The sequence below is a fragment of the Taudactylus pleione genome, unplaced genomic scaffold (assembly GCF_031769625.1).
Source record: "Taudactylus pleione unplaced genomic scaffold, aTauple2 ptg000290l, whole genome shotgun sequence".
Classification (NCBI taxonomy): Eukaryota; Metazoa; Chordata; class Amphibia; order Anura; family Myobatrachidae; genus Taudactylus; species Taudactylus pleione.
The window spans coordinates 1,951,751-1,977,571 of NW_028284692.1; the positions used below are offsets into that span (position 1 = coordinate 1,951,751).

The following is a 25,821-nucleotide window of genomic DNA, read 5'->3' on the forward strand; positions in this document are numbered from 1 at the left end:
TCTCTAATTGCTGGCGCCCGCTGAGATTTTGTTACCAGCGGGCGCCCAGTGGCCCCTTCCCTGCAGCTGGAGACTGAAGCTCACTCGTGAGCTCCAGCTTCCGCAGTGTGTTTAGGGAGAGACGTCATGGCGCCTCTCCCATGGGGGCTGCCAGCTGGGAGAGGAGAGAAAAGGGGCTGGGAGAGGGGAGAGACGGGCTGCAGGCTGGGAGAGGGAAGACACGGGGCAGGAGCTGCAGACTAGGAGAGGGGAGACACGGGGCAGGGGCTGCAGGCTTAGGGAGGCTGTGTTGTCTGGGAGTGTAGACAGCATAGATAAAGGAAATATGTATAACAGTTCTGAAAAGCTGACTCCGCAAAAAGAGCAGCTTTTTCAAGAGTGATACTTTAGTGACCTCCTCCACGACCTTGGGAGTGGCTGTATGGCTTAAGGGAAGGATGAGGATTTGTGGTCATTGGGGTTTCTTATAGAAAGGGGAGATGTATCAAAGCTTGTAGAGAGATGGGAGTATAGAAAATAATAGCTAGAATCTGCTTGGTTGCTATGGGCAACATCTGCACTTCTAAAAACCTGCACTTTAGTAAATATACCCCATAAAGTAGAGAGAGATGGTTAAAGGTGTCAACTAACCAATCAGCTTCTGTCATTTTACAGACTGTGGGGCCTATTCATTAAACCTAAAAATTTGATGGAGATAGTTAGGTTTAGAACTCGCATGGAGTTCTACCTAATTATAGGTGGAATTCATCATTCCACCTCTCCATAAGTATCTATTCCGAAAAGCTGTCATTTTTGCGATGACAGCTTTTCGGGAAATAGATACTTTCCCCTGCCTACACTACCTTATCGCATCTGGAAACAGTGCTGCGCATGCGCTGTTACATCTGTAAAACCAGCGCATGCGCAGCACTGCCTACAGATGCGGTAAGTTTGTGTGATATCTCCTGTGCTAAGTCTGTTCATGAATACCAAATAATATAAAACTTACCTGCACCGGATGGCTAATAGGCTGATCAGATCACAGAGAGGAGATTACCAATATGTTCAGTTAGCTGAGATGCAGTAAAGTGCCGGCCAGATGGGAAGATAATACAGGAAATCGTGGCAGCATTCTGCCACGAATAGGGCAGGGCCTCAGAGCCAGCCTTAGGCATAGGCATTACAGACAAATGCCTAGGGCATTTTCAATGCCATAAGGGCATCCTGCCCAGTGGCGTAACTACTGCCCCTGCAGTCCCCGCGGTGGCTTGGAGGTGCCGGGTGGCGTGGGGGGGCCGAGGGCAGTAGCTTTGCCACTGCAACTGTGAGCGCTGGCCTCTGAAGTGATCATAGGCCTCCAATCACTTCAGAGGCCATCGTTCCCAGTAATGCAGTGCGCTGGTGACGTCATGACGTCACCCACGCACTGAGGAACCTGAGCAGCCGCGTCTGCTGGATCAATTTAGATCCAGTCAGCGTGGCAGCAGGAGAGACAGCCCGGATGATAGCCACATGGAGTCAGGTAAGTATAGGGGGGGAGAGATTTTGGGGGGGCAGGACTACAGGAGAGGCCACAACTACAGGAGAGGCCACAACTACAGGGGGCACTACTTGAAGGGGCACAACTACAGGGGGCACTACTTGAAGGAGCACAACTGCAGGGGGCACTACTTGAAGGAGCACAACTGCAGGGGGCACTGCTTGAAGGGGCACAGCTACAGGGGACACTACTTGAAGGGGCACAACTACAGGGACACACTGCATATGGGCAAAGCTACAGGGGGCACTGCAAATGGGCACAACTACAGGGGGCACAACTACAGGGGGCACTACTTGAAGGAGCACAACTGCAGGGGGCACTACTTGAAGGAGCACAACTGCAGGGGGCACTGCTTGAGGGGGCACAACTGCAGGGGGCACTACTTGAAGGGGCACAACTACAGGGACACACTGCATATGGGCACAGCTACAGGGGGCACTGCAAATGGGCACAACTACAGGGGGCACTACTTTAATGGGCACAACTACAGGGGGCCCTGCATAATGGGCACTACTACAGGGGGCATTGCATATGGGGCACCATTACAGGCGGCATTGCATAAGGGGCACTAGTACAGGGGCATTGCATATGGGGCACAACTACAGGGGGCACTGTATAAGGGACACTAACTTGATACACGCAGTTTACAGGTTATAAACTATGTTCCCAATAATCTGGATCTACACGGACATAGAAACTGTGCAACCTGTCTTGAGCTGAGGTGACAGACTGGCAGGAGCAGAGAGGAGGGTTGGTGAAGTAGATCTGTCAGGGTGGGATGTAATGGGCATTACTGTTTGGCATAATGGACCTCATTCAGAGGCGGTCGTTAGTTGCAAGCGGTCGCACTGAATCTGGGCGGCCGCTTGCATCCTGAACGACCGCCTCCTTGTCGATCACTAAGCTGTGGGTTAACACCCACAGCTCTAGCGACCAACATGGGTGATGGTCAAGACCATCGCGACCATCGGGGCTTACGACCAGACCCTAAGGTTGGGTCTGGGCACTCGTAAGCCCCAGGGAGCTTCCTGCTCGATCAGAGCAGCAATGATGTCAGTGGGGCCGCCCCCAAACGGCAAGCGTTCTGGCAGGAACGCCTCCGTTTGGGCAGGCACGCCCCCTGCCCGCCTCCCAAATGGGGCAAGCTGTCACTCACCATCGACAGCTCGCCCCATCTGCTGCGAGACCCCTAGCTACGAAGCTCCATCGTGTGCATGCCCAGTGGGGCAACATTGAGTCGGTTGCGAGCACTCAGCACTTGCGACTGACTCTGAATGACCCCCAATGTGTATTTGGCATTACTGTGTGCACAATGTGCTATTAGTGGCATTACTGTGTAGCATAATGTGTAAGGGGCATTACTGTGTGGCATATGTGTTGTATGTGGCAGTACGGTGTGGCATAATGTGAAATAGGGGCATTACGGCATGGCATAATTTGTTATAAGGGCATTACTGTATGTCATTTGTTATATGTGGCATTATTGTGTGGCATGTGTAAGGGGCATTGCTGTGTGGCATAATGTTGTAAGGGGTATTATGGTGTGGCATAATGTGTTAAAGGGGCATTCCGGTGTGGCATACTGTGTTATAAGTGGCATTACTTAGTGTGTCATAATGTGTAAGGCACATTACTGTATCATGTAACCACACACCTTAAACGTCGTCTTTGGGTGTGTTTGATTTTTTATTTTATTTTTGGGGGGGGGGCGTCTGAAACTTTTTTGGCATGGGGGAGCAAAATTTAAAGTTACGCCACTGATCCCGCCACTCGGCAGCAGGGCCCGCAGCCAGCAGTACTAATAATGAGTCACACTGACTCATTATTACAGTACTCTATCTGCGCTGCCTGCGGCTGGCCGGGGGCCGTACCGAGGTAGGAGGAGGAGGAGGAGTGGGGGGAGCTACTTACTCTCATTGTACATGATCAGGATGTCACTAGACTGCCTGAGACACAGCCCCTCCCCCCATCCCCGCCCCCTCCTCTCCATCTATTCTACATACACTCTCATTTCCCTGCCTGAGACTCCGCCCCCTTCCTTTCCAGTCTAGCCTGACTGTCACTGTGTCACAGCCTCTCCTCTCCTTTCATGTGCCATGGAGACCAGCCCCAGCAGGGACCACACATCCTCTTCCAGGAGAGGTAAGTGCCAGTCTAGGGGGTGGTATCTGTATGCAATTGGCAGGGGTGTATTGTTTTCTTATTTATGGGGGAGGGAGGTTGGAGTGTGTTTTACTGTCTGTGGTGGGGGCGTGTATTAATGTAGTAGTGTGTGTGAGTGTGGGAGGGGTGTATTAATGTTAGTGTGTGTGTGTGTGAGGGGTGTATTAATGTAGTAGTGTGGGGGGTAGGGGGTGTATTCATTCTATGTGTATGTGTGTGTGAGGGGTTTGTTCATATTATCTGTGCTATAAGTTATATGAGGGTCAGTGATGTTCTCTGATATATGGCTCTCACTGCGGGTCTCTGCATTATATTGCGCTCATTGCAACTCTGTGTTATGAAGCACTCACTGCGACGCTCTCTATATTTTATGCCGCTCACTGTAACACTTTCTACATTATATGGCGCTCATTGCAACTCTCTGCGTTATATGGCGCTCACTGCGACGCTCTCTATATTATATGCCGCTCACTGTCACATTCTCTGCATTATATGGCGCCTTTGCATTATAAGGTGCTCACTGCGGCGCTCTCTATATTATAATATATGGTGCTCACTGTGACACTCTTTGCATTATTTGATGCCTTTGCATTATAAGGTGCTCACTGCGGCGCTTTCTGCGTTATATGGCGCTCACTGCGGTGCTCTCTAGATTATATGGCGCTCACTGTGACGCTCTCTATATTATATGGCGCTCACTGTGACACTCTCTGCATTATATGGCACCTCTGCATTGCACTCTGCATACAGTATATGGCGCTACTGATACCCTATCTGCTGTGATGCTACCACTCACTAGTTCCACCACTGGGCTGCGCCAAGTAAAATGAACATGAGAGGGCATGCAACAGCAGCCACTCCTCACATCTCACGGCTCCACCTCCATCCATAGCCCAGCACCCACCAAGTCCAGCAGGGACAGGCTAGAAGCTGGAGTTTATGTGAAAGATTCCTGGACTGCACAACCTGAATATATATAATGGGAGGTGCTACCTGATGAGACTAATTGCAGGCACATAAACAGACAAATCTCAGGTGCACAACTCCAAATTACTGATAATATATAAATGCAATAACATTTTGCAATCAATAGAGGTTTTTAGCACCTGAGTTGTGCACCTGAGATTTGTCTGTTTCTGTGCCTGCAATTAGTCTCATCAGGTAGCACCTCCCATTATATATATTCAGGTTGTGCAGTCCAGGAATCTTTCCCATATACTCCATTTAATGTGCTTTATTGCACACTTGAGGGAAAGGAGATGCCCTCTGTCTGGATTAGCACCCTACCTTATTGGTTTAAAAGCATGGACTCTGGTAATGTATATGCATACTGGTATTAGGCACAATTCTAGGTAAGTCCTACAAGTTATATACTGTAGTGCAACTTTGGTTCATTTTTGCGGCATGGGTCCTCCTGGATTGCTTTGGTTGATCTGTTTCAGGGCACCGCATTATAACACATTATTCTTTTATAACACATTTTAACCCTTCACTGTTTGTTTATTATACATGTATTTCACTTTTTTATTTTCATTCTTTATATGCAGCTGTGGCTGCTCTTCACTCTCTATTTTACACTGCACTTTTCTTACTACAGTATGGCGGTGCCCTGGGGCGGCTTAGCTGGGCCAGTTTGGGGGGGTCCTGCGCTCTGGATTTGAACCCTAGTATGTTAGGGACCTACCCTATAGAGGATACCTGGATATGGTGGGTAGGCCCATAACCTTGCTAAAAACCTCTACTGATTGCAAAATTTTATTACATTTATATATTATCAGTAATTTGGAGTTGTGCACCTGAGATTTGTCTGTTTCTGTGCCAGAAGCTGGAAAAACAAGCAGGGTGAGCGTGACTGCCTCATTGGCCCTGAAGAGAGTGAGTCTAAAGCTGGGTACACACTTAACGATGTGTACCCAGCGTGATATCGCAACAGCGTGCTGTGCTGAATGGGTAGAGTATAGATCCCCTTCAATATTTGTACCTGGAAGTGACATGTAGTGAGGGCGGAAGTTCCATGCCCATACAGTCCACAAACAGAAGAAATTTGTCCACTTGCGGGCTTGTTTCACTCGCCACGCTTCGGGCACAGGTTTATATTCCCCCTTTATGTCCACGTGGATAGTAGGGAATGACTTTGGACAGTAACTGATGACATCAGGGTACAAATACTGAAGGGGATCTATCCATTACCATGCTGAATGAGGGTTTCTAACTGCTCGATAATGGGTGCATAATGAGTCCAGGGGTGCTGTTCTGGATGTGGGGTGCTGGATGAAGCCAGGGGTGTAGTGCTGGGAAAGTGATATTGGATGAGGCCAGGGTGGCTGTGTTGAGAGGGGTGCTGTTCTGCGAGGCAGGCAGTATGTGGTGCTGTGAGGTGGGCAGCAACTGTTTTGGGGGAGGGGGGGAGAGAGAGAGAGTGAGAAAAAAAATAAATAAAGATAAAACAAACACATAAAAAACACCTAAGAGGTAAGTGAAAGCTGAGTATCATGTTTGAAGAGGTGGGGGAGAGTGTTTGTTGAGTGTAGTGTGGTGGGATTATCTGCTAGGGGGCACCAGCCAAAATCTTGCCTAGGGCACCAAATTGGTTAGGGCCGGCTCTGCAGGGCCTAATGACATAAGAGCCCTGGCCCCAACCCCCGAAGTAGCAAGCTGCACCTCCGCGTTTCTCTTGAAGAGGAGATTAAAAAAAAAGTAGGCAAGTATGATACATGCATATACATATAGCGTTGGTGGCTCTATATGGGGCTTGGGCCTCTGTAATGCCGTCTTTATTGAGCATAGCTGTATCATGTCCTTCTAATATTGAGGACAGAGATGAAAACACACGGACATGCCGTATATGCGCAGTAGCGCACAAGCTCAGTGGTCACACCTCCGGCGGCCCAGGGCCCTAGTGCTATACATAGAGACAACAGAGGGCGCTCTCTCCTAACAAATTTCTGCCTCTTTTTGGATATGCATTATCCCCATATGCCATATATAAAAACATATATAACCTTCCTTGCTTCTATAACATATCATCATTTACTTTAGGTACATTCACTTGGACAATGTTCTGCAATAATCCTAGAAGATGGAATATTTTACTGTGACTGGTAAAGATAAGAACAAAATCATTGCATCTGCTGCTGAAGTGTATAAAGGAAAATCTTTGACTGATAACTGGATAAAAACAGAGGACCGCTTCTTGATGTGTGGTGCAGGTATGTTATTTTTTCTACTATACCTGGAATTAGGTGGAACCAGGTATCATGATATATACTGTACTATAATTTTGTTGATAGAGGGAAAAATGGTTTACAAAATCTTGCAATACCTATACTATAATTGGCTATTAAAGACGTTGCATTACTTGGGCACTTTGGTAGTGTCCTAAATTAGGGGGAAGACCCCCCCATACCTCTGGAAGAGCTGGTAGTTTTTCTGCAAGGTGGGTGTAGAATGTTGTGTAAATCCCATCACTGAGTGGGCAGAGACATTATGATGAAATTAATTGCAACATACACAATGACCCATCCATTCCACTTAATGATGTGAATGGTATCATCAAATCTCTGCCACCTCTTTTCATATCTCTTTTCTTGGTGGACAGGTGTGGAATGTATGGTTAAAGGTGTCAACATTAAATTAATAATCTTATTTTTGCACAAAACATCACTTTCTCATCTATTTCATAGCTAATTCTGGGTGCACACTACTAGATCTATCATTGGTTGTGTACACCTGATATGTCTGTGATGACGTTATCCACAGACATATCAGGTCATGCCTGTAGTACAGCCGATGCCGATATATCATGCAGATATATTAGTGCATCTGCATGTGTGTACGTGCGACCCACCCACTGCCCGTACACTGGCTGCAGTTGTGATATCTGGCCAGGCATTTCAAGCGACCTATTGGTAATTGTGTATAGCAGTGGTTCCCAAACCGTGTGCCGTGGCACCCTGGGGTGCCTCGGGACACTTAAAGGGGTGCCTCACTATGGTGGTCCAGTACCAAATCAAATTCTTTATGTTCAATGTAATGTAAATATTTGGACAAACAGAAGTGCAAACCTGTCCCCCACCACATAACTGACCTAAGGATGACTGGTAAGTACAATTTACTTCACTTTTACTAGTTTACTAAAAAAATTCTGAATTTCTCAATAACAAGCTTTTGGCTTAGGGGTGCCGTGAAACTAATGCTGATACACTAGGGTGCCATGATTCAAAAAAGTTTGGGAACCACTGGTGTATAACTTACCAAATTGGCCACTTGGTCGACGAGATGGCTGGTCATCCGTTTTCGCCTGGTGTGTACCCAGTTTAGTACTTGAACTGAACTATTTCACATAGTGTTTGCATTTAATGTACTCGTACAGTTCAGTACAAACTATTGTTCGAGGCTTCAGCGTCCTTTATTGTGATTACTGACAGGAAGTCCGTTTTCTGTGTGTAGAAAAAAAAACAATCTCCCCTCACAATCACAACTTTATCTCATATATCTTCAATTTTGATAAGCTCCTTAACCAATAAAGATAATGTTTTCCTTCTCATGCTGAGGCTGCTGTGTGTTCTATGGGCCTAATTCAGAGCCGGTCGCTCTGACAGAGCGCTCGCTCAGGGCCGGTCTTTTTTTTTTTTTTTAAGAACGGCCTCCTGGCCTCTCACATAGCTGTGGGTGACTACCCACAGCTATAGCGAGCGGCCATGATGATGGTAGCGATGGTCAAGACCATCGCAAACATCGGGCTTGCGACGAGACCCTCGTGGTATCGTTGCCGCAAGCCCCAGAGAGATTTCAGCTCTAACAGAGCCAGAATCTCTCCACTGACATCACTTGTGATGTCAGTGGGGCCGGCCCCAAATGGTAGGCGTTCTCTTGGGAACGCCTCCTTCTGGGCAGCCACCCCCCCCGGCCCGCCCACCAAGTGGGGCGTGCTGTCACTCAACATCGACAGCACGCCCCCTTTGGTGCGAAACCTGGAGCGACGGATTGCCCGTCGCTATCCAGGTCTCGCGCATGCGCAAATATACAATACTATTTTTGAAGCAAAAATTAAAAAATGTTAAAAGTACAAAAATTTCGAAATCAAATAAAACAGTGATAAAATAAAAATGAAGAAATTAATGAGTGGAATGCTCCAATGTAAAATGCCTAGCAACGCGTTTCTCAGATCCTACATCTTCTTTCTGCCTACCATTACAAATGGCTAGGCAAATTTAAATGCCGCCCAGTTGTGATGTTAGGCCAGACACTACGAGCCACCGGTTGGTATGTGTGTATAGTCAGGGGAGGATTGGGCCACCGGGAAACGGGAAAGTTTCTGTTGGACCGGTCCCAATCTCCCCTCTGCAAGGCCAGCTCATACTGCCTGTCGGGCTGGCTCATAATGCCTGCCGGCTACTGCGCTTACAGGATTTGAGTTTCACTGTGGAACGCAAAATGGGAAGCTGTCATCTGCTTTGGCTAGCAGACACTTCTGGGTACTGTTAGCTAGGAGCAGCGGTGTAGCGTTGGCCGAGTCATTAAATGGAGCTTGTGCTCCAGGCACTGGCTCTAGTGGTGGGGGGGCGTGATAGCAGGGGCGGAATAACCTGCAGTGCGGCAGTTGCCGTGCTGCAGTTGCGGTGCACCGGGGCCCTTGGGGACTAGCCTATAAGGTAAGTTTTACACTAAGTTTTAGTGCATCTCGCAGCCTGTCACCCACTACCTCCCCAGTCACCCACTGCATTTCCCTGGCACCCACTGCCTCCTCCTGCCACACTAGTCACCCACTTCCTTTCCCTGTGGGGCGGAGGAGAAGGGCCCAAAGTATATTTTTGCACCTGGGCCCATCACTTTCAAGTTCCGCCACTGGGTGAACCACAGTAACCACCCTAACCACCACCCCCATCCTCCAGAACATACCATACCCTTCGCCCCAGTCACATATACTACCCCCCTGGCCCCAGCAACATACAATCCCCACCCCGAACCCAGGGACATACAGTATGCACCATACCCCCAGGGCCATAAACACCCCCCTGGACCCAGGGACATACATTACTTCCCTGGCCCCAGAAACATACACTCTCAACCCTATCTTCCCAAACCAGGGAAATACACTATCCACCATAAGTTATGGGGACAAAGGCAAGGTAACATTAATAACTTAGCACTGTTTGTAATTCTTTTTAGGGCACAGGGGAGTTGTTGCCTAAACCCTTTTTCAGCTTAAGTATTTTTTTCCTGTGGGGGCCAATGTGTTTTTGTTTCTTGTCAGGGGGTAAAATGTTGATGTTGTTTTTTCTTTTTTCTGCTGCTGGTCTTTGTGTTTCAGTTTTTCCTATTGAGGCCAATATGTTTGCTTTTTTCTAAGGGTCCATATGTGTGTTTTTTCTGAGGGTTCAAAGTGTTTTTTTTTTGTGCAATATTTTTCATCTGCGCATGCATCTGAGTTGCACCATGCATGCATCCGGATGGTGTTTGCACAGAGTCACAGTACAGATTCATCATATGCATATGTGTGTGGTTATCATTTAGGGAAATTGCTTTATATGGCTTATCTTTTTTAAGCAAAACAGTGCCTCCTCTTGTGTTACATAAGTAACATATAGAGGATTATGTAATAGGTTCCGAGTTTAAGACAACCGGTGTGTTTTTGGCGAACCTATTACATAACCCCCATAATTATGTTCCTATACTCTTGCTATAGAACCCACTTCCTGTCTATTTTTTTTTAACATTGCTATTTCCTCCATTGCTCATAAGCTTTATGAACTTCCACATAGGGGGTTAGAAAAGGAATGTGAAGTACCCTTCCCCAATTATATATGACTCACTAAGGAGTCCTACCTTTGTTACCCAACTTGTGTTCTAAGAGAGTTTGTTAATGGTTATTCAAAGTTGGTTGATATGATTCCAGTTTATGCTTCACCACAAGGCTAGGAGAGAAGTTGATGTACATTGTTGATGTGTTGGGTGTTTTCTTGATCTCCTTGCTGGGTCAGACAGAGTTTTGCCAGGGCTGAGGGGACAAATTAGGAATGTCTACTGTTTTATCCCTGCCACTCTGGTGCTGATCTATAGGTCCTAGTGAATTGGATGGCACAGAGACGCATACGCTATCATTATGGCTGCCAGGATGTTATGAGTTCTGGCCCTCTGTATATAATATTGGATTCTCACACTCAAACTCTGTAAAAGGGGCAAACCAGACCTATGAAGTCTTTTTGCCCTACCTGGGAGGATAGAGATAGAATTGTCTCTTCTTCCTGCAATAGGACACTGTGTTTGTTTGCACATAGGAGGTCATACACAAAACTGATACAACACAGAGCAAAATTCTCTTTGGGGTTGTGCCCCTCGATTTGCAGTTCTTGTTTTTCTAAAGTACATGGATCATTTGTGACCATTTGCTGAGATGGAAAAGTTAGCAGCAGTTGGATAAGGGTGTTCTCATCAAACAGATCAGTGGTGTGTGGATGAGTATTATTACAATTTGATAAGGAGGTGGAGAGGCCACATTCTTAGAAATGTTCTTTGCTTTGCCGAAAGCTGTGCAAATGTCTCCACTCCGCAAAAACACTTCCATTTTGCACCAGGTCAGAGTTACGGAGATGGGTCTCATCTTATACTTGTAAAATGGGGTACAAATTGCATTTCAGTGTAAAAACATCCTTCTAGGTACATTTAATCAATGTGGCAAACAAATGTCACTTGTAACAAAGTCCACTTGTTTCATATCATTATTTAAGGCAGAAATTAAGCTAAATAAAGTACTGTTAGGGGAAAAAAATAAAATTGACATTTACACTTTTGCATAGTGCACGCCATCAGATTTTCCTCTCTGTCTGCAAACATAGGTGCAAATCTAGTTTGCAGAGGCGTATGGAAAGGCCAGAAAGTAGGCGTGTGCATCCTGTGCCAATTAGAAATGATTCAACGGCTGGATGGATTCTGCTGTGACAGCTCAGAGTACCAGTATAGCAGTTGTATACCTTTAAAGTATTGTTGGTTAAATGTTAACTTCTCTTTACAGCCTTCTTTTGTTTTACATTTTTGTCGCATTCTCTTTCTGTTTCAGCATAGTTATATAATATGAAAATATTTTTTAGAACAAATAATAGATAGATTGGAAGACAGTACTGAACTGGTGAACAATAACTGTCCAATATCGCACAATTCATTTCAAAACAGTAATAATGAGATTGAGGATTTAGGCTCATTCTGTTCTAGACCTTCATTAAGGGGCCATTTCATCATCACTTAAATTTTACAAAAGCAGGTGAAAATGGACACTTTCACTTGCAAATTAAGTTATGGGGCCATTCATCGAGAAGGTAAAACAGGAGATATCACAGATATCTCCTACTTACCTTCTTTTTGCGGAATGGCCCGCTGTCCCCATACTCTAGTATGGGGACAGAATTCATCAAGCTCCGTAAATATAATATTTTTGGAGCTGGGTTGCGGGAGCATTCACCATCTTCAGATGGCGATGCTCCTGCTCTGGGCTCGCAACCCGTTCCTTCCCTATGGGAAGGAGGTCCAGGTTGCAAGGAGGGATTCTTTGGGATCCCTCCGCTCCTGTCAAGTTCATTCCGCTGGATGTCGGGACTATTGTGCGCATGCGCAGTCCCATCACTGCTCCAACAGGAGCAGTGAAAAGATTGACTGCACCAAAGAGGAGCAGTGAAGCCGCTCACAGGGACAGCTGATTTGGTATCAGCTGTCACCGCGCCAAAGCAATGATGAATTGCTTCGGCAGCCGTGGCGAGTTAGAATGTTAATTATCAGGGTCCGTTCGGACCCCAACAATTAACATCATGAATAGGCCCCTGAGACCCATGGGCTCAGTGCATTTCATCTGTGGTCCAATAGACCTCTTGAGTCAAAGCTTTTTGTATCTTTGAACACTGAGCCCCATGGGCCTAATGGAGGTCTAGAACTCTATGAGCTTTTCATGGTAATTCTCAGTATAGTGAAATATGACAGATCAATGACCCAGGAAGAAAGAAAAACGAAGGAGCAATGACCCAGCGGTTATCACAGTTTATAGATGTGTTAGGCCCTAGTCAGTGTGCAACAATGAATATACAGGAATTATTCTCGGTTACACCACATCAAGGTCAACTTGTATGAATTTCAGCTGTAACGTAGTAAAATATATAGATTTCAGTATGCTGTGCACAGGACGCTGCCCTGCCCACACATGGGTCTCTTTATTAACAGGAGGTAACCCTTTTCTCTGCTGAAAACTGGTACTTTAAGTTTACTCCTGATCTACTTAAGGGGTACCACCGACGATAGCCTGTAGGAATATAAAGTAAGTAAATAAAGATAATCATTTATTGATTTGTATGTTTTCTACATATTTCCTAAAAAAATTTTACAATTTTGTTTTGTATGAAAGTACATTTAGAATCCCGAGCATATGCATGCTTACTGGCTGACAAAGTGGTAAGTTCAGCCATTTCACAGGCAGTCAGTATCACTGTGGAACTGACCATCACTCAGCTGTATTGGTGACATTTCACTAGTAAATTGCGGCCAGGGCTGCCATCAGAAATTGTGGGGCCCGTGACTAACAAAATAGACAGGTCCCCCTCCCCATGTCCCTGCAACTCCAGCCCTGCAGTGTCTCTCCAGCCCTGCAGTGTCTCTCCAGCCCCCTTCTGTCTTTCCAGCCAGCACCTCTTCTGTCTCCCCAGCCAGCCTACCTTCTCTTTCTCATATAGTTTTTATGATTTTGTTTTCCAGGCCCCACCCCATCACATATATTTATTGCATGTGTGCCTTCCCCCACACACTCCTTAAACTATATATGTAATATATATGTATTTGATTTTTTTTCCCTAAGACCTCCTCTACCCTTTCTCTTATACAGTATGTGTGAATCCATCGTGGCCCCCCGGCACCTCACCTTGTCCCCTAGCACAGCAGTGGCCGCGGAGCCGGACGGGGGCCCTACCAGTAACAAAATTGTACCGTCCAGAGAGGCAGATGTCTCCTTGGCCCCCGGGCCGGCCTCTGGGTAGGAGCTAGGTGCGGGCCCCCCTCTCTGTCCGGGCCCGGGACTCCAGGCCCGACAGTCCCCCTCTGATGGCGGCCCTGATTGCAGCATTAACTAAATTGACCATCATCAACTGCAAGTGCAAGTGATCACACACACATGTTCCACGTATTGGCAATACGAAGGCAGAATTCGTCAATTCATAAGAATTTTGCAGACTGAAACGTCCTCTTCTGCCACAATACTCAACTCTCGTGGAAATTTTGCCACAATATTTGCACCTCCCTACTAATGAACAAGAAGCCACTGCAAAGCTCTTATGTGATCTCCAAATTCCTTGGGAATCTCTGATTTGAATATTTATTTTTAATGTACTGCCTCTCTCGTGAAAATCTTGACAGACTTTGATCTTCAACCATCTCTCCTTTTAAAACTGATTTTTTATTGTGTTTATGATTCTTAAGATACTAGAATAATGCCGGCCATACACGGTGCGATATTGACACGTCACAATGTGTTGTACAATTTCCGTTGAGATTCTTCCCTTGAAATTCTCCGTGCAATGTGTGCAAATGGTGTACGATTGATTGTTACGATCATACGATACGGATGCTAATATGTATCACATTGTACACAATAGATCGCAATCTTACGGTTTTGCCGTAAGATCTACGATTCAACTATACGACGGCAGGGACGCGCATCGGCATCGTAACCATACAGTATCAGCACACGATGTGCACGATTGATCGAAATCGGCCACATCGTGCAAAAAAATCGCATTGTGTATGAGCCGCTTAAGATATCCACTTTGGTTTCTCTTTCATGATCTTTTCCTATAGGTTAACCACCATGGGTTAAACCACTAGTACTGGGGACATTCCTCTTTCCCCCTCCATCTTGATGTTGGTCATGCTATGTCATGTACACACTGCATCACTTCCTCACAGCAGATAAGGTTGTGGTTTCCTCTGTGAAACTGTAAGACTATGAGAAGCTGCAGAAGGATGCCAGTAGTTAGGCTATATTAGGATACTTTAAACATCTTTATATTGACTAAGAATTATTTAGAATTTTAGCAGTGTTTGGACACCTGAGCAGTGGTGAGTAATGGATCTGTGAGAACAGAAAGTAAAGTTGATTATTATGAGTAAGAGCTGACAGTGACAGATACAGTAGCTGGTTGCAGTTGGGCAGCCTTTTTGAGTTGCCAGGAAGATTCTGCCCTGTGCAGCGTTGGTAGAACAACTGCGGATTCATTATGGACACCCTAGACAAAGAAAATGATGCAAGTGATGGCTCGCCACCTGGGAATAAAGACTCAGAGGTATGAAATGTCCAATCACATTTTTCTTCACATTTTGTTTTCCAACCTGTCTCTTACTAGTATTTCCCCTTTGTCTCTATAATTATCATTTTTGATGGCACACCTCATATCGCTCAGCTTCAGAGAGGCACATCAGACGTTTTATGTCATAGCCTTCTACACCCGCACACTGTACATAGTCATTGGAATTTACTTGAGCTGCAAAGGACAGTGGGATGGGAAATGTGACACACAAACAAAAACGAATAATAAAAATAATATAGTCAGTGACCAATAATAAACACTGACTTTTAAAATAAAATGGCAATATTTCTATTTCGTGCTACGCTAGTGTTCTATCTCATCCTTCCTCTTTCTCTCACCATTGTTTTTTTTTTATGTATTATTTTTTTTGGGGGTGTGGTGGTTTGTTTATTATTATTTTTTAAGGTGTCTAAATTCTTCCTCTTTGTACAGTCATTTATAGTTTGCAAAAATTTCAGCAGAGGGTGCAGAACACATAATTTTTTTAATGCATCTGTTTGACGACCATTATGTGGCTGATGTCTGCCTATTTGGGAAGTTTATCTTGTGTGTTTCACCCTGCATGCTGCGTAGCTAAGTCACTAACTGTATGCAAGTACTAGCAATGCAGCGTTGTGTGCAATTTAGTCACATCTTCCCATGACACTGAAGGAGTTTAACAGGGCATCACACGTAAGCAATGCTCAGTGTTGACGTCATTTCGTGCTCTGCAGAAAAATAAATGCGTTTTCAAAGTATCTTTTGCATGCAGGACAGGGCTGGTGAAACTGTGCACTGATGAAGGTGACCTGTAAGATACAAAGTATACAGATAAGGGCGGTCCAGGTGCAGCATACAGGCAACTACAGTATATGTATCTATATCCATGCAAGCAATGCAGGAGCAATTACAGGCGTTTAATGTTGCATCGGCCCCCATGTGTGTGCAAAGCTACTAACACCATGGGGTATATTTACTAAAGTTAGAGCTTTTAAAAATGGAGATGTTGCCCATAGAAGCCAATCAGATTCTACTTAACATTCTACTAGCACCTTCTAGAAGATAATAGCTAGAATCTGATTGTTTGCTATGGGCAACATTTCCACTTCTAAAAACTCTCACTTTAGTAAATATACCCCCATGTACATGTTTGGAAGGACCATTTGTGGGTTTGCAGTGCAAGACTGTAATGCACATGCAAGAAAAAATAAAACTGTTCTGCCTGCTATAACTTTATTTTATTAAAGTATTTTTGTTATTCTTCTAAATTATTGCTCAAGGGAGCCTCATAAATAAGTTCTAAGCAAGGGGACTAGGGCTGTGTCGTGTCACTTTTGTAAATATTACTGTTACAATTACTTTGGTATTTGCTGCCTGTTATTGCGCTGAGGGGTGAAAATTTGTACTACTGAAAATGTAGGGCAATACCACATCACCACCACCTAGAAGCACATGGAAAAATCAAGTTATTTTGCAAATATAAAAGAAAGATCTATTGCCAATCACTAAGTAGCTCACCCCATAAATGTGTAATATCCACCCAAAACCTTACTTTGTAATTTGAAACACTACACATGGCACATTACCTCAGCTAGCCAGCATCCAACAAAGAATGCTCCATTTTGTCCTGTTCATGATATATATTCCCTGTGTACGGTGTTCGCATTGCTGCTTCACACCACTGGTGTCTTGGCTACAATATCACATAGGGCTATATTGGTGTGCCGGTTTGTGATAGGCGCCATGTTCCCGGAGACCAATGCATACGCAGCTGACTCTGGCACAGTGCCAGAATTTACTCGACACATGCGGGGGGAGAGGGAGGGTGCCCATGCTCTGTACATTTGATTGGTGCTATATACATAAATTCTAAAAAGAACAGAAGGCAGTGTATGCCTGGTCATATTAGTTAGCTTTAAGGGGCGGGGTTACAGTTGGCATATTTAAGGTTTGGGGACACATGATATAAGCCACGTGGAAGTCTTACAACAAATAATTTCATTGTAAGCAAGACGTCTGTAAGATCATGGATTTCGAATGTAAGGACGTGGAAATGTGGCTTGAGTTCACCTGGCCTCAGCATACTACACTGACGTGCCAAAAGTCATGGAATAGCAGTATGTAAAGGTAATGGTAGGTGGCGTTGCTGTCATGTGATGCCTTGGAAATGCCCAAACCAGCATCAGTTGTAATCTGATATCTTGTAAGTCAGTTTGGACACTGGGTAGGCTGCTCTTGGCAAAGCGACGTGAATTATAGGAGTTTGACCGGAGCATGATAGTCGGTGCCCGACCATGGAACATTCCAATTCTGAAGTTGTGTGGACATTCAACATTCCTCAATCTACAATGTCACATGTGTACCGGGAACACCTCACAGAAGGCATTACCACCTACAGTGGTCAGTACAGTGGCTGACCACAGGTGATTGTGACCAGCGGCTGTGACTAGAATTGTCCGTGGTAACAGACAAGCGACTGGCTCAAATCACATCCACATTCAATGCAGGAGGTACCAGACACATATCCAGCAGGTCAGTGCAGCGTTCTTTAGCTTCCATGTGAAATGTCAAATCACCGGATACAGCGCCTCACCTGGGCTTGTGACATTGCTAATTGGACCCTGGAGGACTGGCAACATGTGGCATGGTCCAATGAGTCATGGTTCCAGTTGTTTCGGGCTGATGGTAGGATTCAGGTGCGGCACAGACCCCAGTTGTTAACAAGGCAGCGTGGTGGTTCCATAATGGTGTGGTGTGTGTTCACGTGGCATGGGTTGGGTCTGCTGGTTCATTTGAACATATAATTGACCGTTTATAGCTACATTGCATTGCTTGATGACCATTTGCAGTCCTTCATGGACTTCATGTACCCCCACAACGTTGATATATTCCAGCAGGGTAATGCACTGTGTCATCGGTTTCAAGTTGTCCAGAATTGATTCATGGAGTATTCTGGAGAGTTTCAACGAATGGTGTGGTCACGGAGGCATTTTAAGAGCGGAAGTGGCCCATGTGCAGACTCCATGCGGGCACCTTCCTCTCTCTGGCGGTGCCACGGTGCTGTAGATTCTGTCTGCACTATTTTCCCGGGGACAGCAGTACTGCGCATGTGCGAGTCACCGGGAGAATGTTCACCGCCATTTTCCCAGTGATTTTTGTTGCTCTGCAGCGCCCTGCCCTATCCCATGACTTTTGGCACTTCAGTGTACATAGTATAATCTGGCTTTGCATCGTCCGGTGAGCATTTCCCGTCCTGTTGGTTCTGCTCCAGTTAAGGGCAAATGTCTTAATGGACAGAGATGTTTCGACAACTCTGTTTAAATGTGTTCCAGACATCCTGTTTCTCGTTGTTTTCGTCTCTTTGGCGCTACTCCATGACATGTCCTTTGCTTCCGGGCCCTCCTCTGGTTCTGGGCTTTCTAAGTAAGAAGTTTTCGCCCATTCATGGAAAAATTGTTGCAATGGCATCCAGACCGGGATTGCGCCAAATTTTTGATTCAAGGTTTTAGTTGTGGTTTTCAGGCCCTGTTCCGTCAGGTTGTCCCAGAAACTTGACATCGGCTCAGGAGTTCCCTTTAGTGGTTCAGGATAAAGTGTTGCCTGAGGTTCGATTAGATCGCTTGCTTCACACCCCCCCCCCCTATTGCAGATTTGGGTCCCGATTCATTATGGATCGAAACTGCAACAGCTTGCGCAGATCAGCCGATGGTGCGTACTGCGCATGCATCATAGTGTGCGTGCGCCGGCCAGTATTGCGATCGAACTGTGGGCCTGATTCAGAGCCACTCATAAGTGGCCGCTCGTTCACTCCGAGCGATGTTCGCACAACTGCGTATGCGCATGGGTTGTAATACGCATGCGCGAACCAGTCATTGCGGTCGGAAATTGTGTGCTCGCAAAATAGCGAATGCCTGCTAATTTGAGTGACAGAATGAGGCGTTTGTGGGTGGTAACAGGGGAAGGTGCTTGAAAACGGGGAGTGGAGATCCGAATGCAGGCGTGCCAAACGGTCAATACGGGCGTTTTTTGAGGGTGTGCATAATTAACAAAGCAGCGTCATCGATCACGTCACTTGGTTGTTTCTTAGCCTGAACGGTTCGCATGATTGCGGTAGGAAAATGCTACCACAAGCACTGTGAGCAGTTCATACGCCTTTCGATGTACTCGATTAATCTAATAAATAGCGGAGATGACGTATGATGCGAGCGGCCAGGGGGCGTTTTCAAAAAATAGCGAGCGCATGTTTCGTTCGCTCGTTCAGACATAGAGGCGTCAACAGACCGCAAAGAGCGAGCGCTCTATTTAAATATCCGGCCCCTTTTTCTGAGCGAGCGCAAATAGCGTCCGGCTCTGAATCAGGCCCTGTGATCATGTATGCAAATACAAAGCCATCGCAGAGTGAGCGATGGGACGTCAGTGTTTGGGAGTGGTGACAGGGGAGTGGTTGGAGAAACGCAGGTGTGCCTGTCCATTTGAACGCTCTTGCATGGGTGTGAATAAATTAGCCACTGTGACGACTTTCGCAGCTTGAGTACTCGCTGCGTGTGACGAGAGTTGCAATATCTGAGACAGGTCAGACTTGCTTTAATTCTGCGTGAGGGGCCGATGTTACTTAATGTTACTGATGTATACGCAGGATTGCGAGGTCTAATGGATGTGCGAAAGTGGTAGTGGGCATCTCTATGCCGGGTGAGCAGTTGCAAACATTAGCATATTTTCGCAGCAGAACTGCGTGCATAATCGCAGTTGCAATCGCAATAGTGATCCGTAATGAATCAGGCCCTTGGTATTTTCCCAAATTGCTGTTGTCCCTAAGAAGTCACCAGGCATGTTCTGACAGACTACAGGGGTGGGCAGGCAGGGCTATTGCCCCGGGGCGCTGCAACCTGAAGGTACGGCCACAGTCACAACCTCAGCACCATCTAATCTGACGGCGCCATCATAATTATAAACTGCGGTGGTGCCACATTTTCAAACTGTGTGGTCCGCGACTGTTCGTTGTTCCCCCTCACTCTCCCACTGGGAATTCCAGTATCCCAGAATGCCTGTGCTGAGCATGATGATGTCACGGTGAATTACGTTGTCACTCATGGCATTCTGGGAGTGGCTGTGGTGAGAAGAGGACAGACTTGGAGCAGCAGCAGCAGCAGCAAGGATGAATGATCCACCTGCCTTCACAAGGTAAGAAATTAAGTATTTTCTTTATATATTTTTTGGCGTGGCCCCCAAGGGCCATGCCCCTTGAACTTAGGGCACTAAAGGATACTTCCATCCTGAGCTCCACAAATCAAATGCTAGAACAGGCCCTGTTAATGGTACCATCCGGTCTCCCATTTGCTCTGTAATGTAACAGTCAACTGACAAAGATGGTTGCTCTGCTGATGGTTAGACTACAGATGGTTAGAGATCACATCCCGGGAGCCCTGGTGGGTAAGGTGGATAATGAATTGGCTTTTAGTTTACTTCCTTTACATCCTGATGCTTTTAGTTTTATGGGGATTTACATGGATGATGAATATTACATAGAAAAGTGCTTGCCTATGGCATGTTCAGTATCCTGTATCTATTTTGAATGATTTAGCACCTTTCTGCATTGGTGTGTTGAGGCCGAAGGTCGGAATATCTTGATGACTTCCTTTGCGTGGACCCTGCTGATTCCCAATATGTGTTTTTCTATCAGGTCTGTTTTATTCATTTGGAGTTCCTGTAGCTAATATATAGATGGAGGATTCCACTTCGTGGTTGTCTTATTTTGGTATTGAAATTGATACCATAAAAGATGTTGCAGATTGCCTTTGTATAAGGTTGGTAAGCTTCAGAATGCCATAGGAGCTGCTTTGTTGGCAAAAAAGGGTACTTTACGGAGAGTGCAGTCTCTCTTAGGTTTGCTTCACTTTGCCTGCCGTGTTATTCCTAAATGGTCGAGTCTTCTGCTGCAAGCTTTGGAGAGCAAAGGCAGGGGTTGTTCGGCTTCATTACTCCAATCGCCTGTTGGCTAAAATGAAGAGACCTGGTTGACTGGGCTTCATTTTTACCTTTAATGGCATTCTTATCTGGATTGCCCCGACAGTCCCCAACACGGAGATGCAACTATTCATGGACACAGCAGGATCGACATGTTTTGGTTGTTATCTTGATGGATCCTGGTGCGTGGCCCCTTGGCCTGCTGATTTGATCTCCAAGGGCTTTACGAACAATCTCCTTCTTTTGGAGCTCTTTCCTGTCATTGTAGTTGAGCATCATACTTAGATGTGACAACCTATTAACTGCCAGCGGACTACATCAGTGTGTTGTGCGCTTTCTAGCACAGATAATGTTGCATTGCTTGCAGTGCAACATTGTTCTCAAAGCTTGCCGTGTCTCGGGTGTTGAGAACGGCATAGCGGAAGATTTGTCCAGGTTTCACTAGGATAGTACACTATTAACAAAACAAAAATTTGACCTGGATTTTAGGCATTGTTTATCATCAACTGGGTTCTTTTCTCATGACTTTGGGACCCATTCATTTCGGATCAGGGAAGATACGTCTGTGGCGTCTGTTCTTCATCCTATATTGTGGCACTTGACCGATGGAAGTCGGCTAGTTATAAGCGCTACATTTGCCCCGAGTATTCTAGTTAATGGTTGCCATTTGTTGTTTGTTATAGTGTCTCTGTCTTGGTTTTGTGTCTTTGTTTAGTTTCCCTTGTCTTTCTTACCTGCGACCTTCAGATTTCATTTTGTCTTTAAAGATTATTTGATATTCCCTCAACATGTGATTTTTTTTTTCCCTACCGCTAGACACTAAACACCATTAATTTCCCCTTTTGTGTTTTTTTTTTCTGTTTTGTCGCTTTTTTTTTTTAATATCACATTTTTATTAAGATTTTACAATTAACATACAACAAATTAGTGAAAATATATATATATATATATATATATATATATATAATATATATAATTATATATATATATATATATATATATATAAACAATTAAAATTTGAGAATAGGAAAAAAAATATAATAATTAGAATAAGAAAACATGGGGGGGAGAGAAAGGAATACAGAAGCGTACATAATTCAAAAACAAAACATACATTTTAGATCACTACAAAAGAAGATATCGTAAATAATAAAACCAGTAGCATAGTCAAATGTGAACAGACTTGTCAAAAGACATATGCGTCAGAATAATAATACAAGAGGTCACTTCTTTTAATACTGTCAAATTTCTTGGCATTATTGAGCATTTATTTCTATTTCCCACCGCTCCTATTCTAGGTTTTAAATTTTACTCTTGTAATGTTTGGATTATAGAGCATTTGTTTGTTGTTTGTGCAGGAATGTCTGCCTCTGCTCCGTAGTACCTTGCTTTTTTCAGGGGCTCGTAGAGTTAGGTGGTTGAGTCATCGTGGCCTTTGTTGGACTTCTATGAAGGTGAAGTTACTGTTAGCAAAGTGTCCTTTTGTTGGGTGGGAGCCTGAGAGAGGACCCCCTCCCTTAATTCGGCTCTGACTAGAACACAAGTACAGTTCAGTTAGAGGAAGGTTGTGTGTTGTAGGCAAATACTGGGTTTATTATCAGTCGGGGGCATATGTGCTAGTGATTTGCTATATCAAATAAGCAATGGGAACTAGGCACATGGTACTTATGGAATTTGATTGGCTTCTCTGAAGAAGTGCATTTTCAGATGATATGGATGCAGTATGGGAGAAGTCCTGGAGGCAGGAGTGGGAAATACTATAGTAACAGGAGAGGATAAAAGGCATTTGCGATTGACAGATTGGAGGGGAGGATTGGGTAGGTATGTAGACACTACTGAAGAGATTTGAAGAGGGCTTCATTTACAATAGAACTTAAGTTTATGTGCATGGTGTAAAAATGTTTCTTCAGGTTGCACATGTGCAAGAATGTGTCATCCTATTTAGGGACACAGTTATCTTTCACTTGCAGCCATAGTTTTTTAAAAGGCTGATCAGGGACATTTACATGCAAGTTAATTACAATAAGAGAGTGCACAAGAAAATGAAACCTGCCCAGAGAGCTACATCCTTGTAGTTAGATGTAGCTTTAGATATGCCACTCAGGTTTATTTGGTGGTCTCTAAAGTTGGTATAAAGATACATGTTGATGGTGATGACAACACACATTTTGCAGTGTAATAATAAACAATGTTAAAAAATAACCTGTGGGTCCCCACTAAAAGTTTGTAACCAGCTTGGAATGGTTTCCACTTAAGCAGAGAGAGAATTTATTTGGTAAATATTTCTTAACAAAAAAGTGCAGAATTTTCCTGGAGGAATAAATGCAGCAATAGAAAGCTCTATCATGTAGACCACCCAAAGTCTTATATGTTACTTATTTATTGAATTATAACACGGTGATGATGATACTTATTGGTGATGAAGTGGACTGCTAATGGTACTTAAACTGATCCTAGTGTATCTGTGGTTGTACAACTTGTCTTATGTTTTCCCTTCTGCCTCTCACACAGATGGAGTCTCTGCAAGAGCCTCATCGCTTTACCCGCAGAGAGGTAAGACCAACAGAAATTCATTTAACATTTACATTGTATATTTAAACAATAATTATAAATAGTCTGTCATTAACTCCCATGTGCTCCCTCTTTTAACCTCTAAATTGTTTGCTGGATTACAACTGTGAACCATTTTACAGGCCAGGTACAGGAGAAAGAGCACAATCCATTCCTCCAAGAACAAAGCCATGAAAGAGACGGTTGTTGAAACCAAGCCAGTTTCCCCATCTGTACAGGTTAGAAACAAATCTGTTCAAAGTGTGCAGTCAGATACATTGGCCTGATGCCAAATGCTTGCCAAATTGTAGGTGTAAAATGCCTTCGCTAAAAAAATATCAGTTATTGTGGGCAGAGGAAAACCTGCAACAATCACAGTTTGCTTACAAGTCAGCACTAGTAGCATGTGGTCTATGCCAGGGTTACACAATGCTTTTAATCACTTATACGCTTCAATAAAGTTTTAAAATAACCTTAGTGACTGATGCATTATTGGCCGCATTTATGCTATTTCTTATGATGGCATATCGTTGCATTAAGAAATGATTTTTTCAGGGGTATATCTCAAAAATCTCCTTCAGGGGCAAAGGCTCTGGTTAAGAGTCTGTCCCTGGAAGAGCTTATGAGATCTCTCTACTACTGGGTTAGAACCCGGCAAAACTACTGCGCATATGTGTTCCTCGGGTCATGCTGGAGTTGTCATTAATGGAAAGGGATCTGTTTCTTTGGTGTTTAATAATGTGAAGTGAGAGTGTTCACACATCTGCTTTATTGTATTAGTCCATGTTAATCTAGTATACAGTATGGAGGTGTGGTATAAAAGATCGACAGTAACAAGGTCGACAGTTAATAGGTAAACACCAGATGGTTGACATGCAAATGGTCGATAGAGACAAAAGGTCGCCAAATATAAAATGCCGACTGACAAACGGTCGACAGGGTTAAAATGTTGACAGGATCAAATTGACGACACACAAATTGCCAACACAAAAAATGGTAGCCATGCTTTTTTTCTTATATAAGCCTAACCATCCCCCAAGTGCCTAACCCTAACCATCCCCTCCAGTGGCAGACGCAGGATTTGAAAGGGGGGTTTCCAAAACCTTGATTACCAAACCAATGAAAAACATTATAATTTCCCACCAGGCCGGAGAAGGTAGACCACTGTCTCCTCCCACAGCCATTAGAATGCGCCTCATATCAGTCACACTGTCCTAACATCAGTTGTAAAGTGGCGGGCTGGCGGAAACATGGTCAAACATTGAGGTGCGTAGTGTGATCAAATTTCTTCGTCTGAAGAGCACTTCAACAGCTGAAATTCATCATCAATTTGTCGAAGTGTAGGATAATAACGCCAAGTCACGGAAACAGGTTTGGGTTTGGCACACTGACTTTTTGTCCTCTGTGGCGGTCGTGCTTGACGGCCAGAATGCCGCTCATCTTGAACGCCTGTCCTACTATTATCAATGGCAGTATTCCAAAATCTGTTTCCGTGACATGATGTTATCACCGTACACCTCAACAAATTGGCATGAATTTGAGCTGCTGATGTGTCCTTTAGACAAGGATATTTGATCACACTACGCACCTCAATGTCTGACCATGTTTCCACCAGCCCCGCCATTTTACAACTGATGTTGGGACAGTATGACTGATATGAGGCACAGTCCAATGGCTGTGAGGGAAAGCAGTGGTCTACATGCACTGGCCTGGTGGGAAATTAGAATGAAATAGAGAGCATTAGACACGTCAAAGGTCTTGTTACCTTGCTTATTAAACCACCCTCGTACTACAACTGGGATGTGTTTCTTCTATATTTACAAAATTGTTTTTGTTACTGTTATATTTTATAAATATCATTTAATCTTTTTACTTTACAGCGCAATCTGCTCTATGGGGAAGCTCTATATACCATCATACACCGCATGGGGATTTCAGAGCCAGAACATATATCTGACAATAAGCAGCTGTATGAATATTTGCAAATGGTAAGAGTCAACATTCTTCTATGAGTAAATCACATGAATCACTCCCACATACTGGGAAGGGAATGACAGTGGTTTGATCATTTGACTTTGTGTTTGTTGGTCAACAAATAAATTTGCCTGCAATGCAGCTATACTCAGAATATACTGATCCTAATCTTCTCAGCCAACTGCAGTGTGCAGACAGAAAAATTGTAAATTTGGGAGCAGTGAAAATACTTGGGGGTCATAAAGAAAATTAGAGAAGTGCAGGCTCGGATAGGTTCGAATTTTCCCGCCAACTTCGGATTTTTCCCGCCAAAAATCGGGTCTCGGAAAGAGG

General features: G+C 44.6%; 1 protein-coding gene across 1 annotated transcript in view; it reads left to right on the forward strand.

Moving 5' to 3' along the window:
* Positions 1–14,706: 14,706 nt before the first annotated feature.
* The window catches only part of UNC13D (unc-13 homolog D), a 104,770-nt gene continuing 93,655 nt past the window's right edge, over positions 14,707–25,821 (forward strand). Inside the window, exons 1-4 of the mRNA XM_088482534.1 lie at positions 14,707–14,997; positions 23,476–23,517; positions 23,658–23,753; positions 25,395–25,502. Of these exons, the coding sequence (XP_088338660.1) occupies positions 14,932–14,997; positions 23,476–23,517; positions 23,658–23,753; positions 25,395–25,502 (312 nt within the window). The 5' untranslated portion in view covers positions 14,707–14,931. The remainder of the gene's footprint in view (positions 14,998–23,475; positions 23,518–23,657; positions 23,754–25,394; positions 25,503–25,821) is intronic.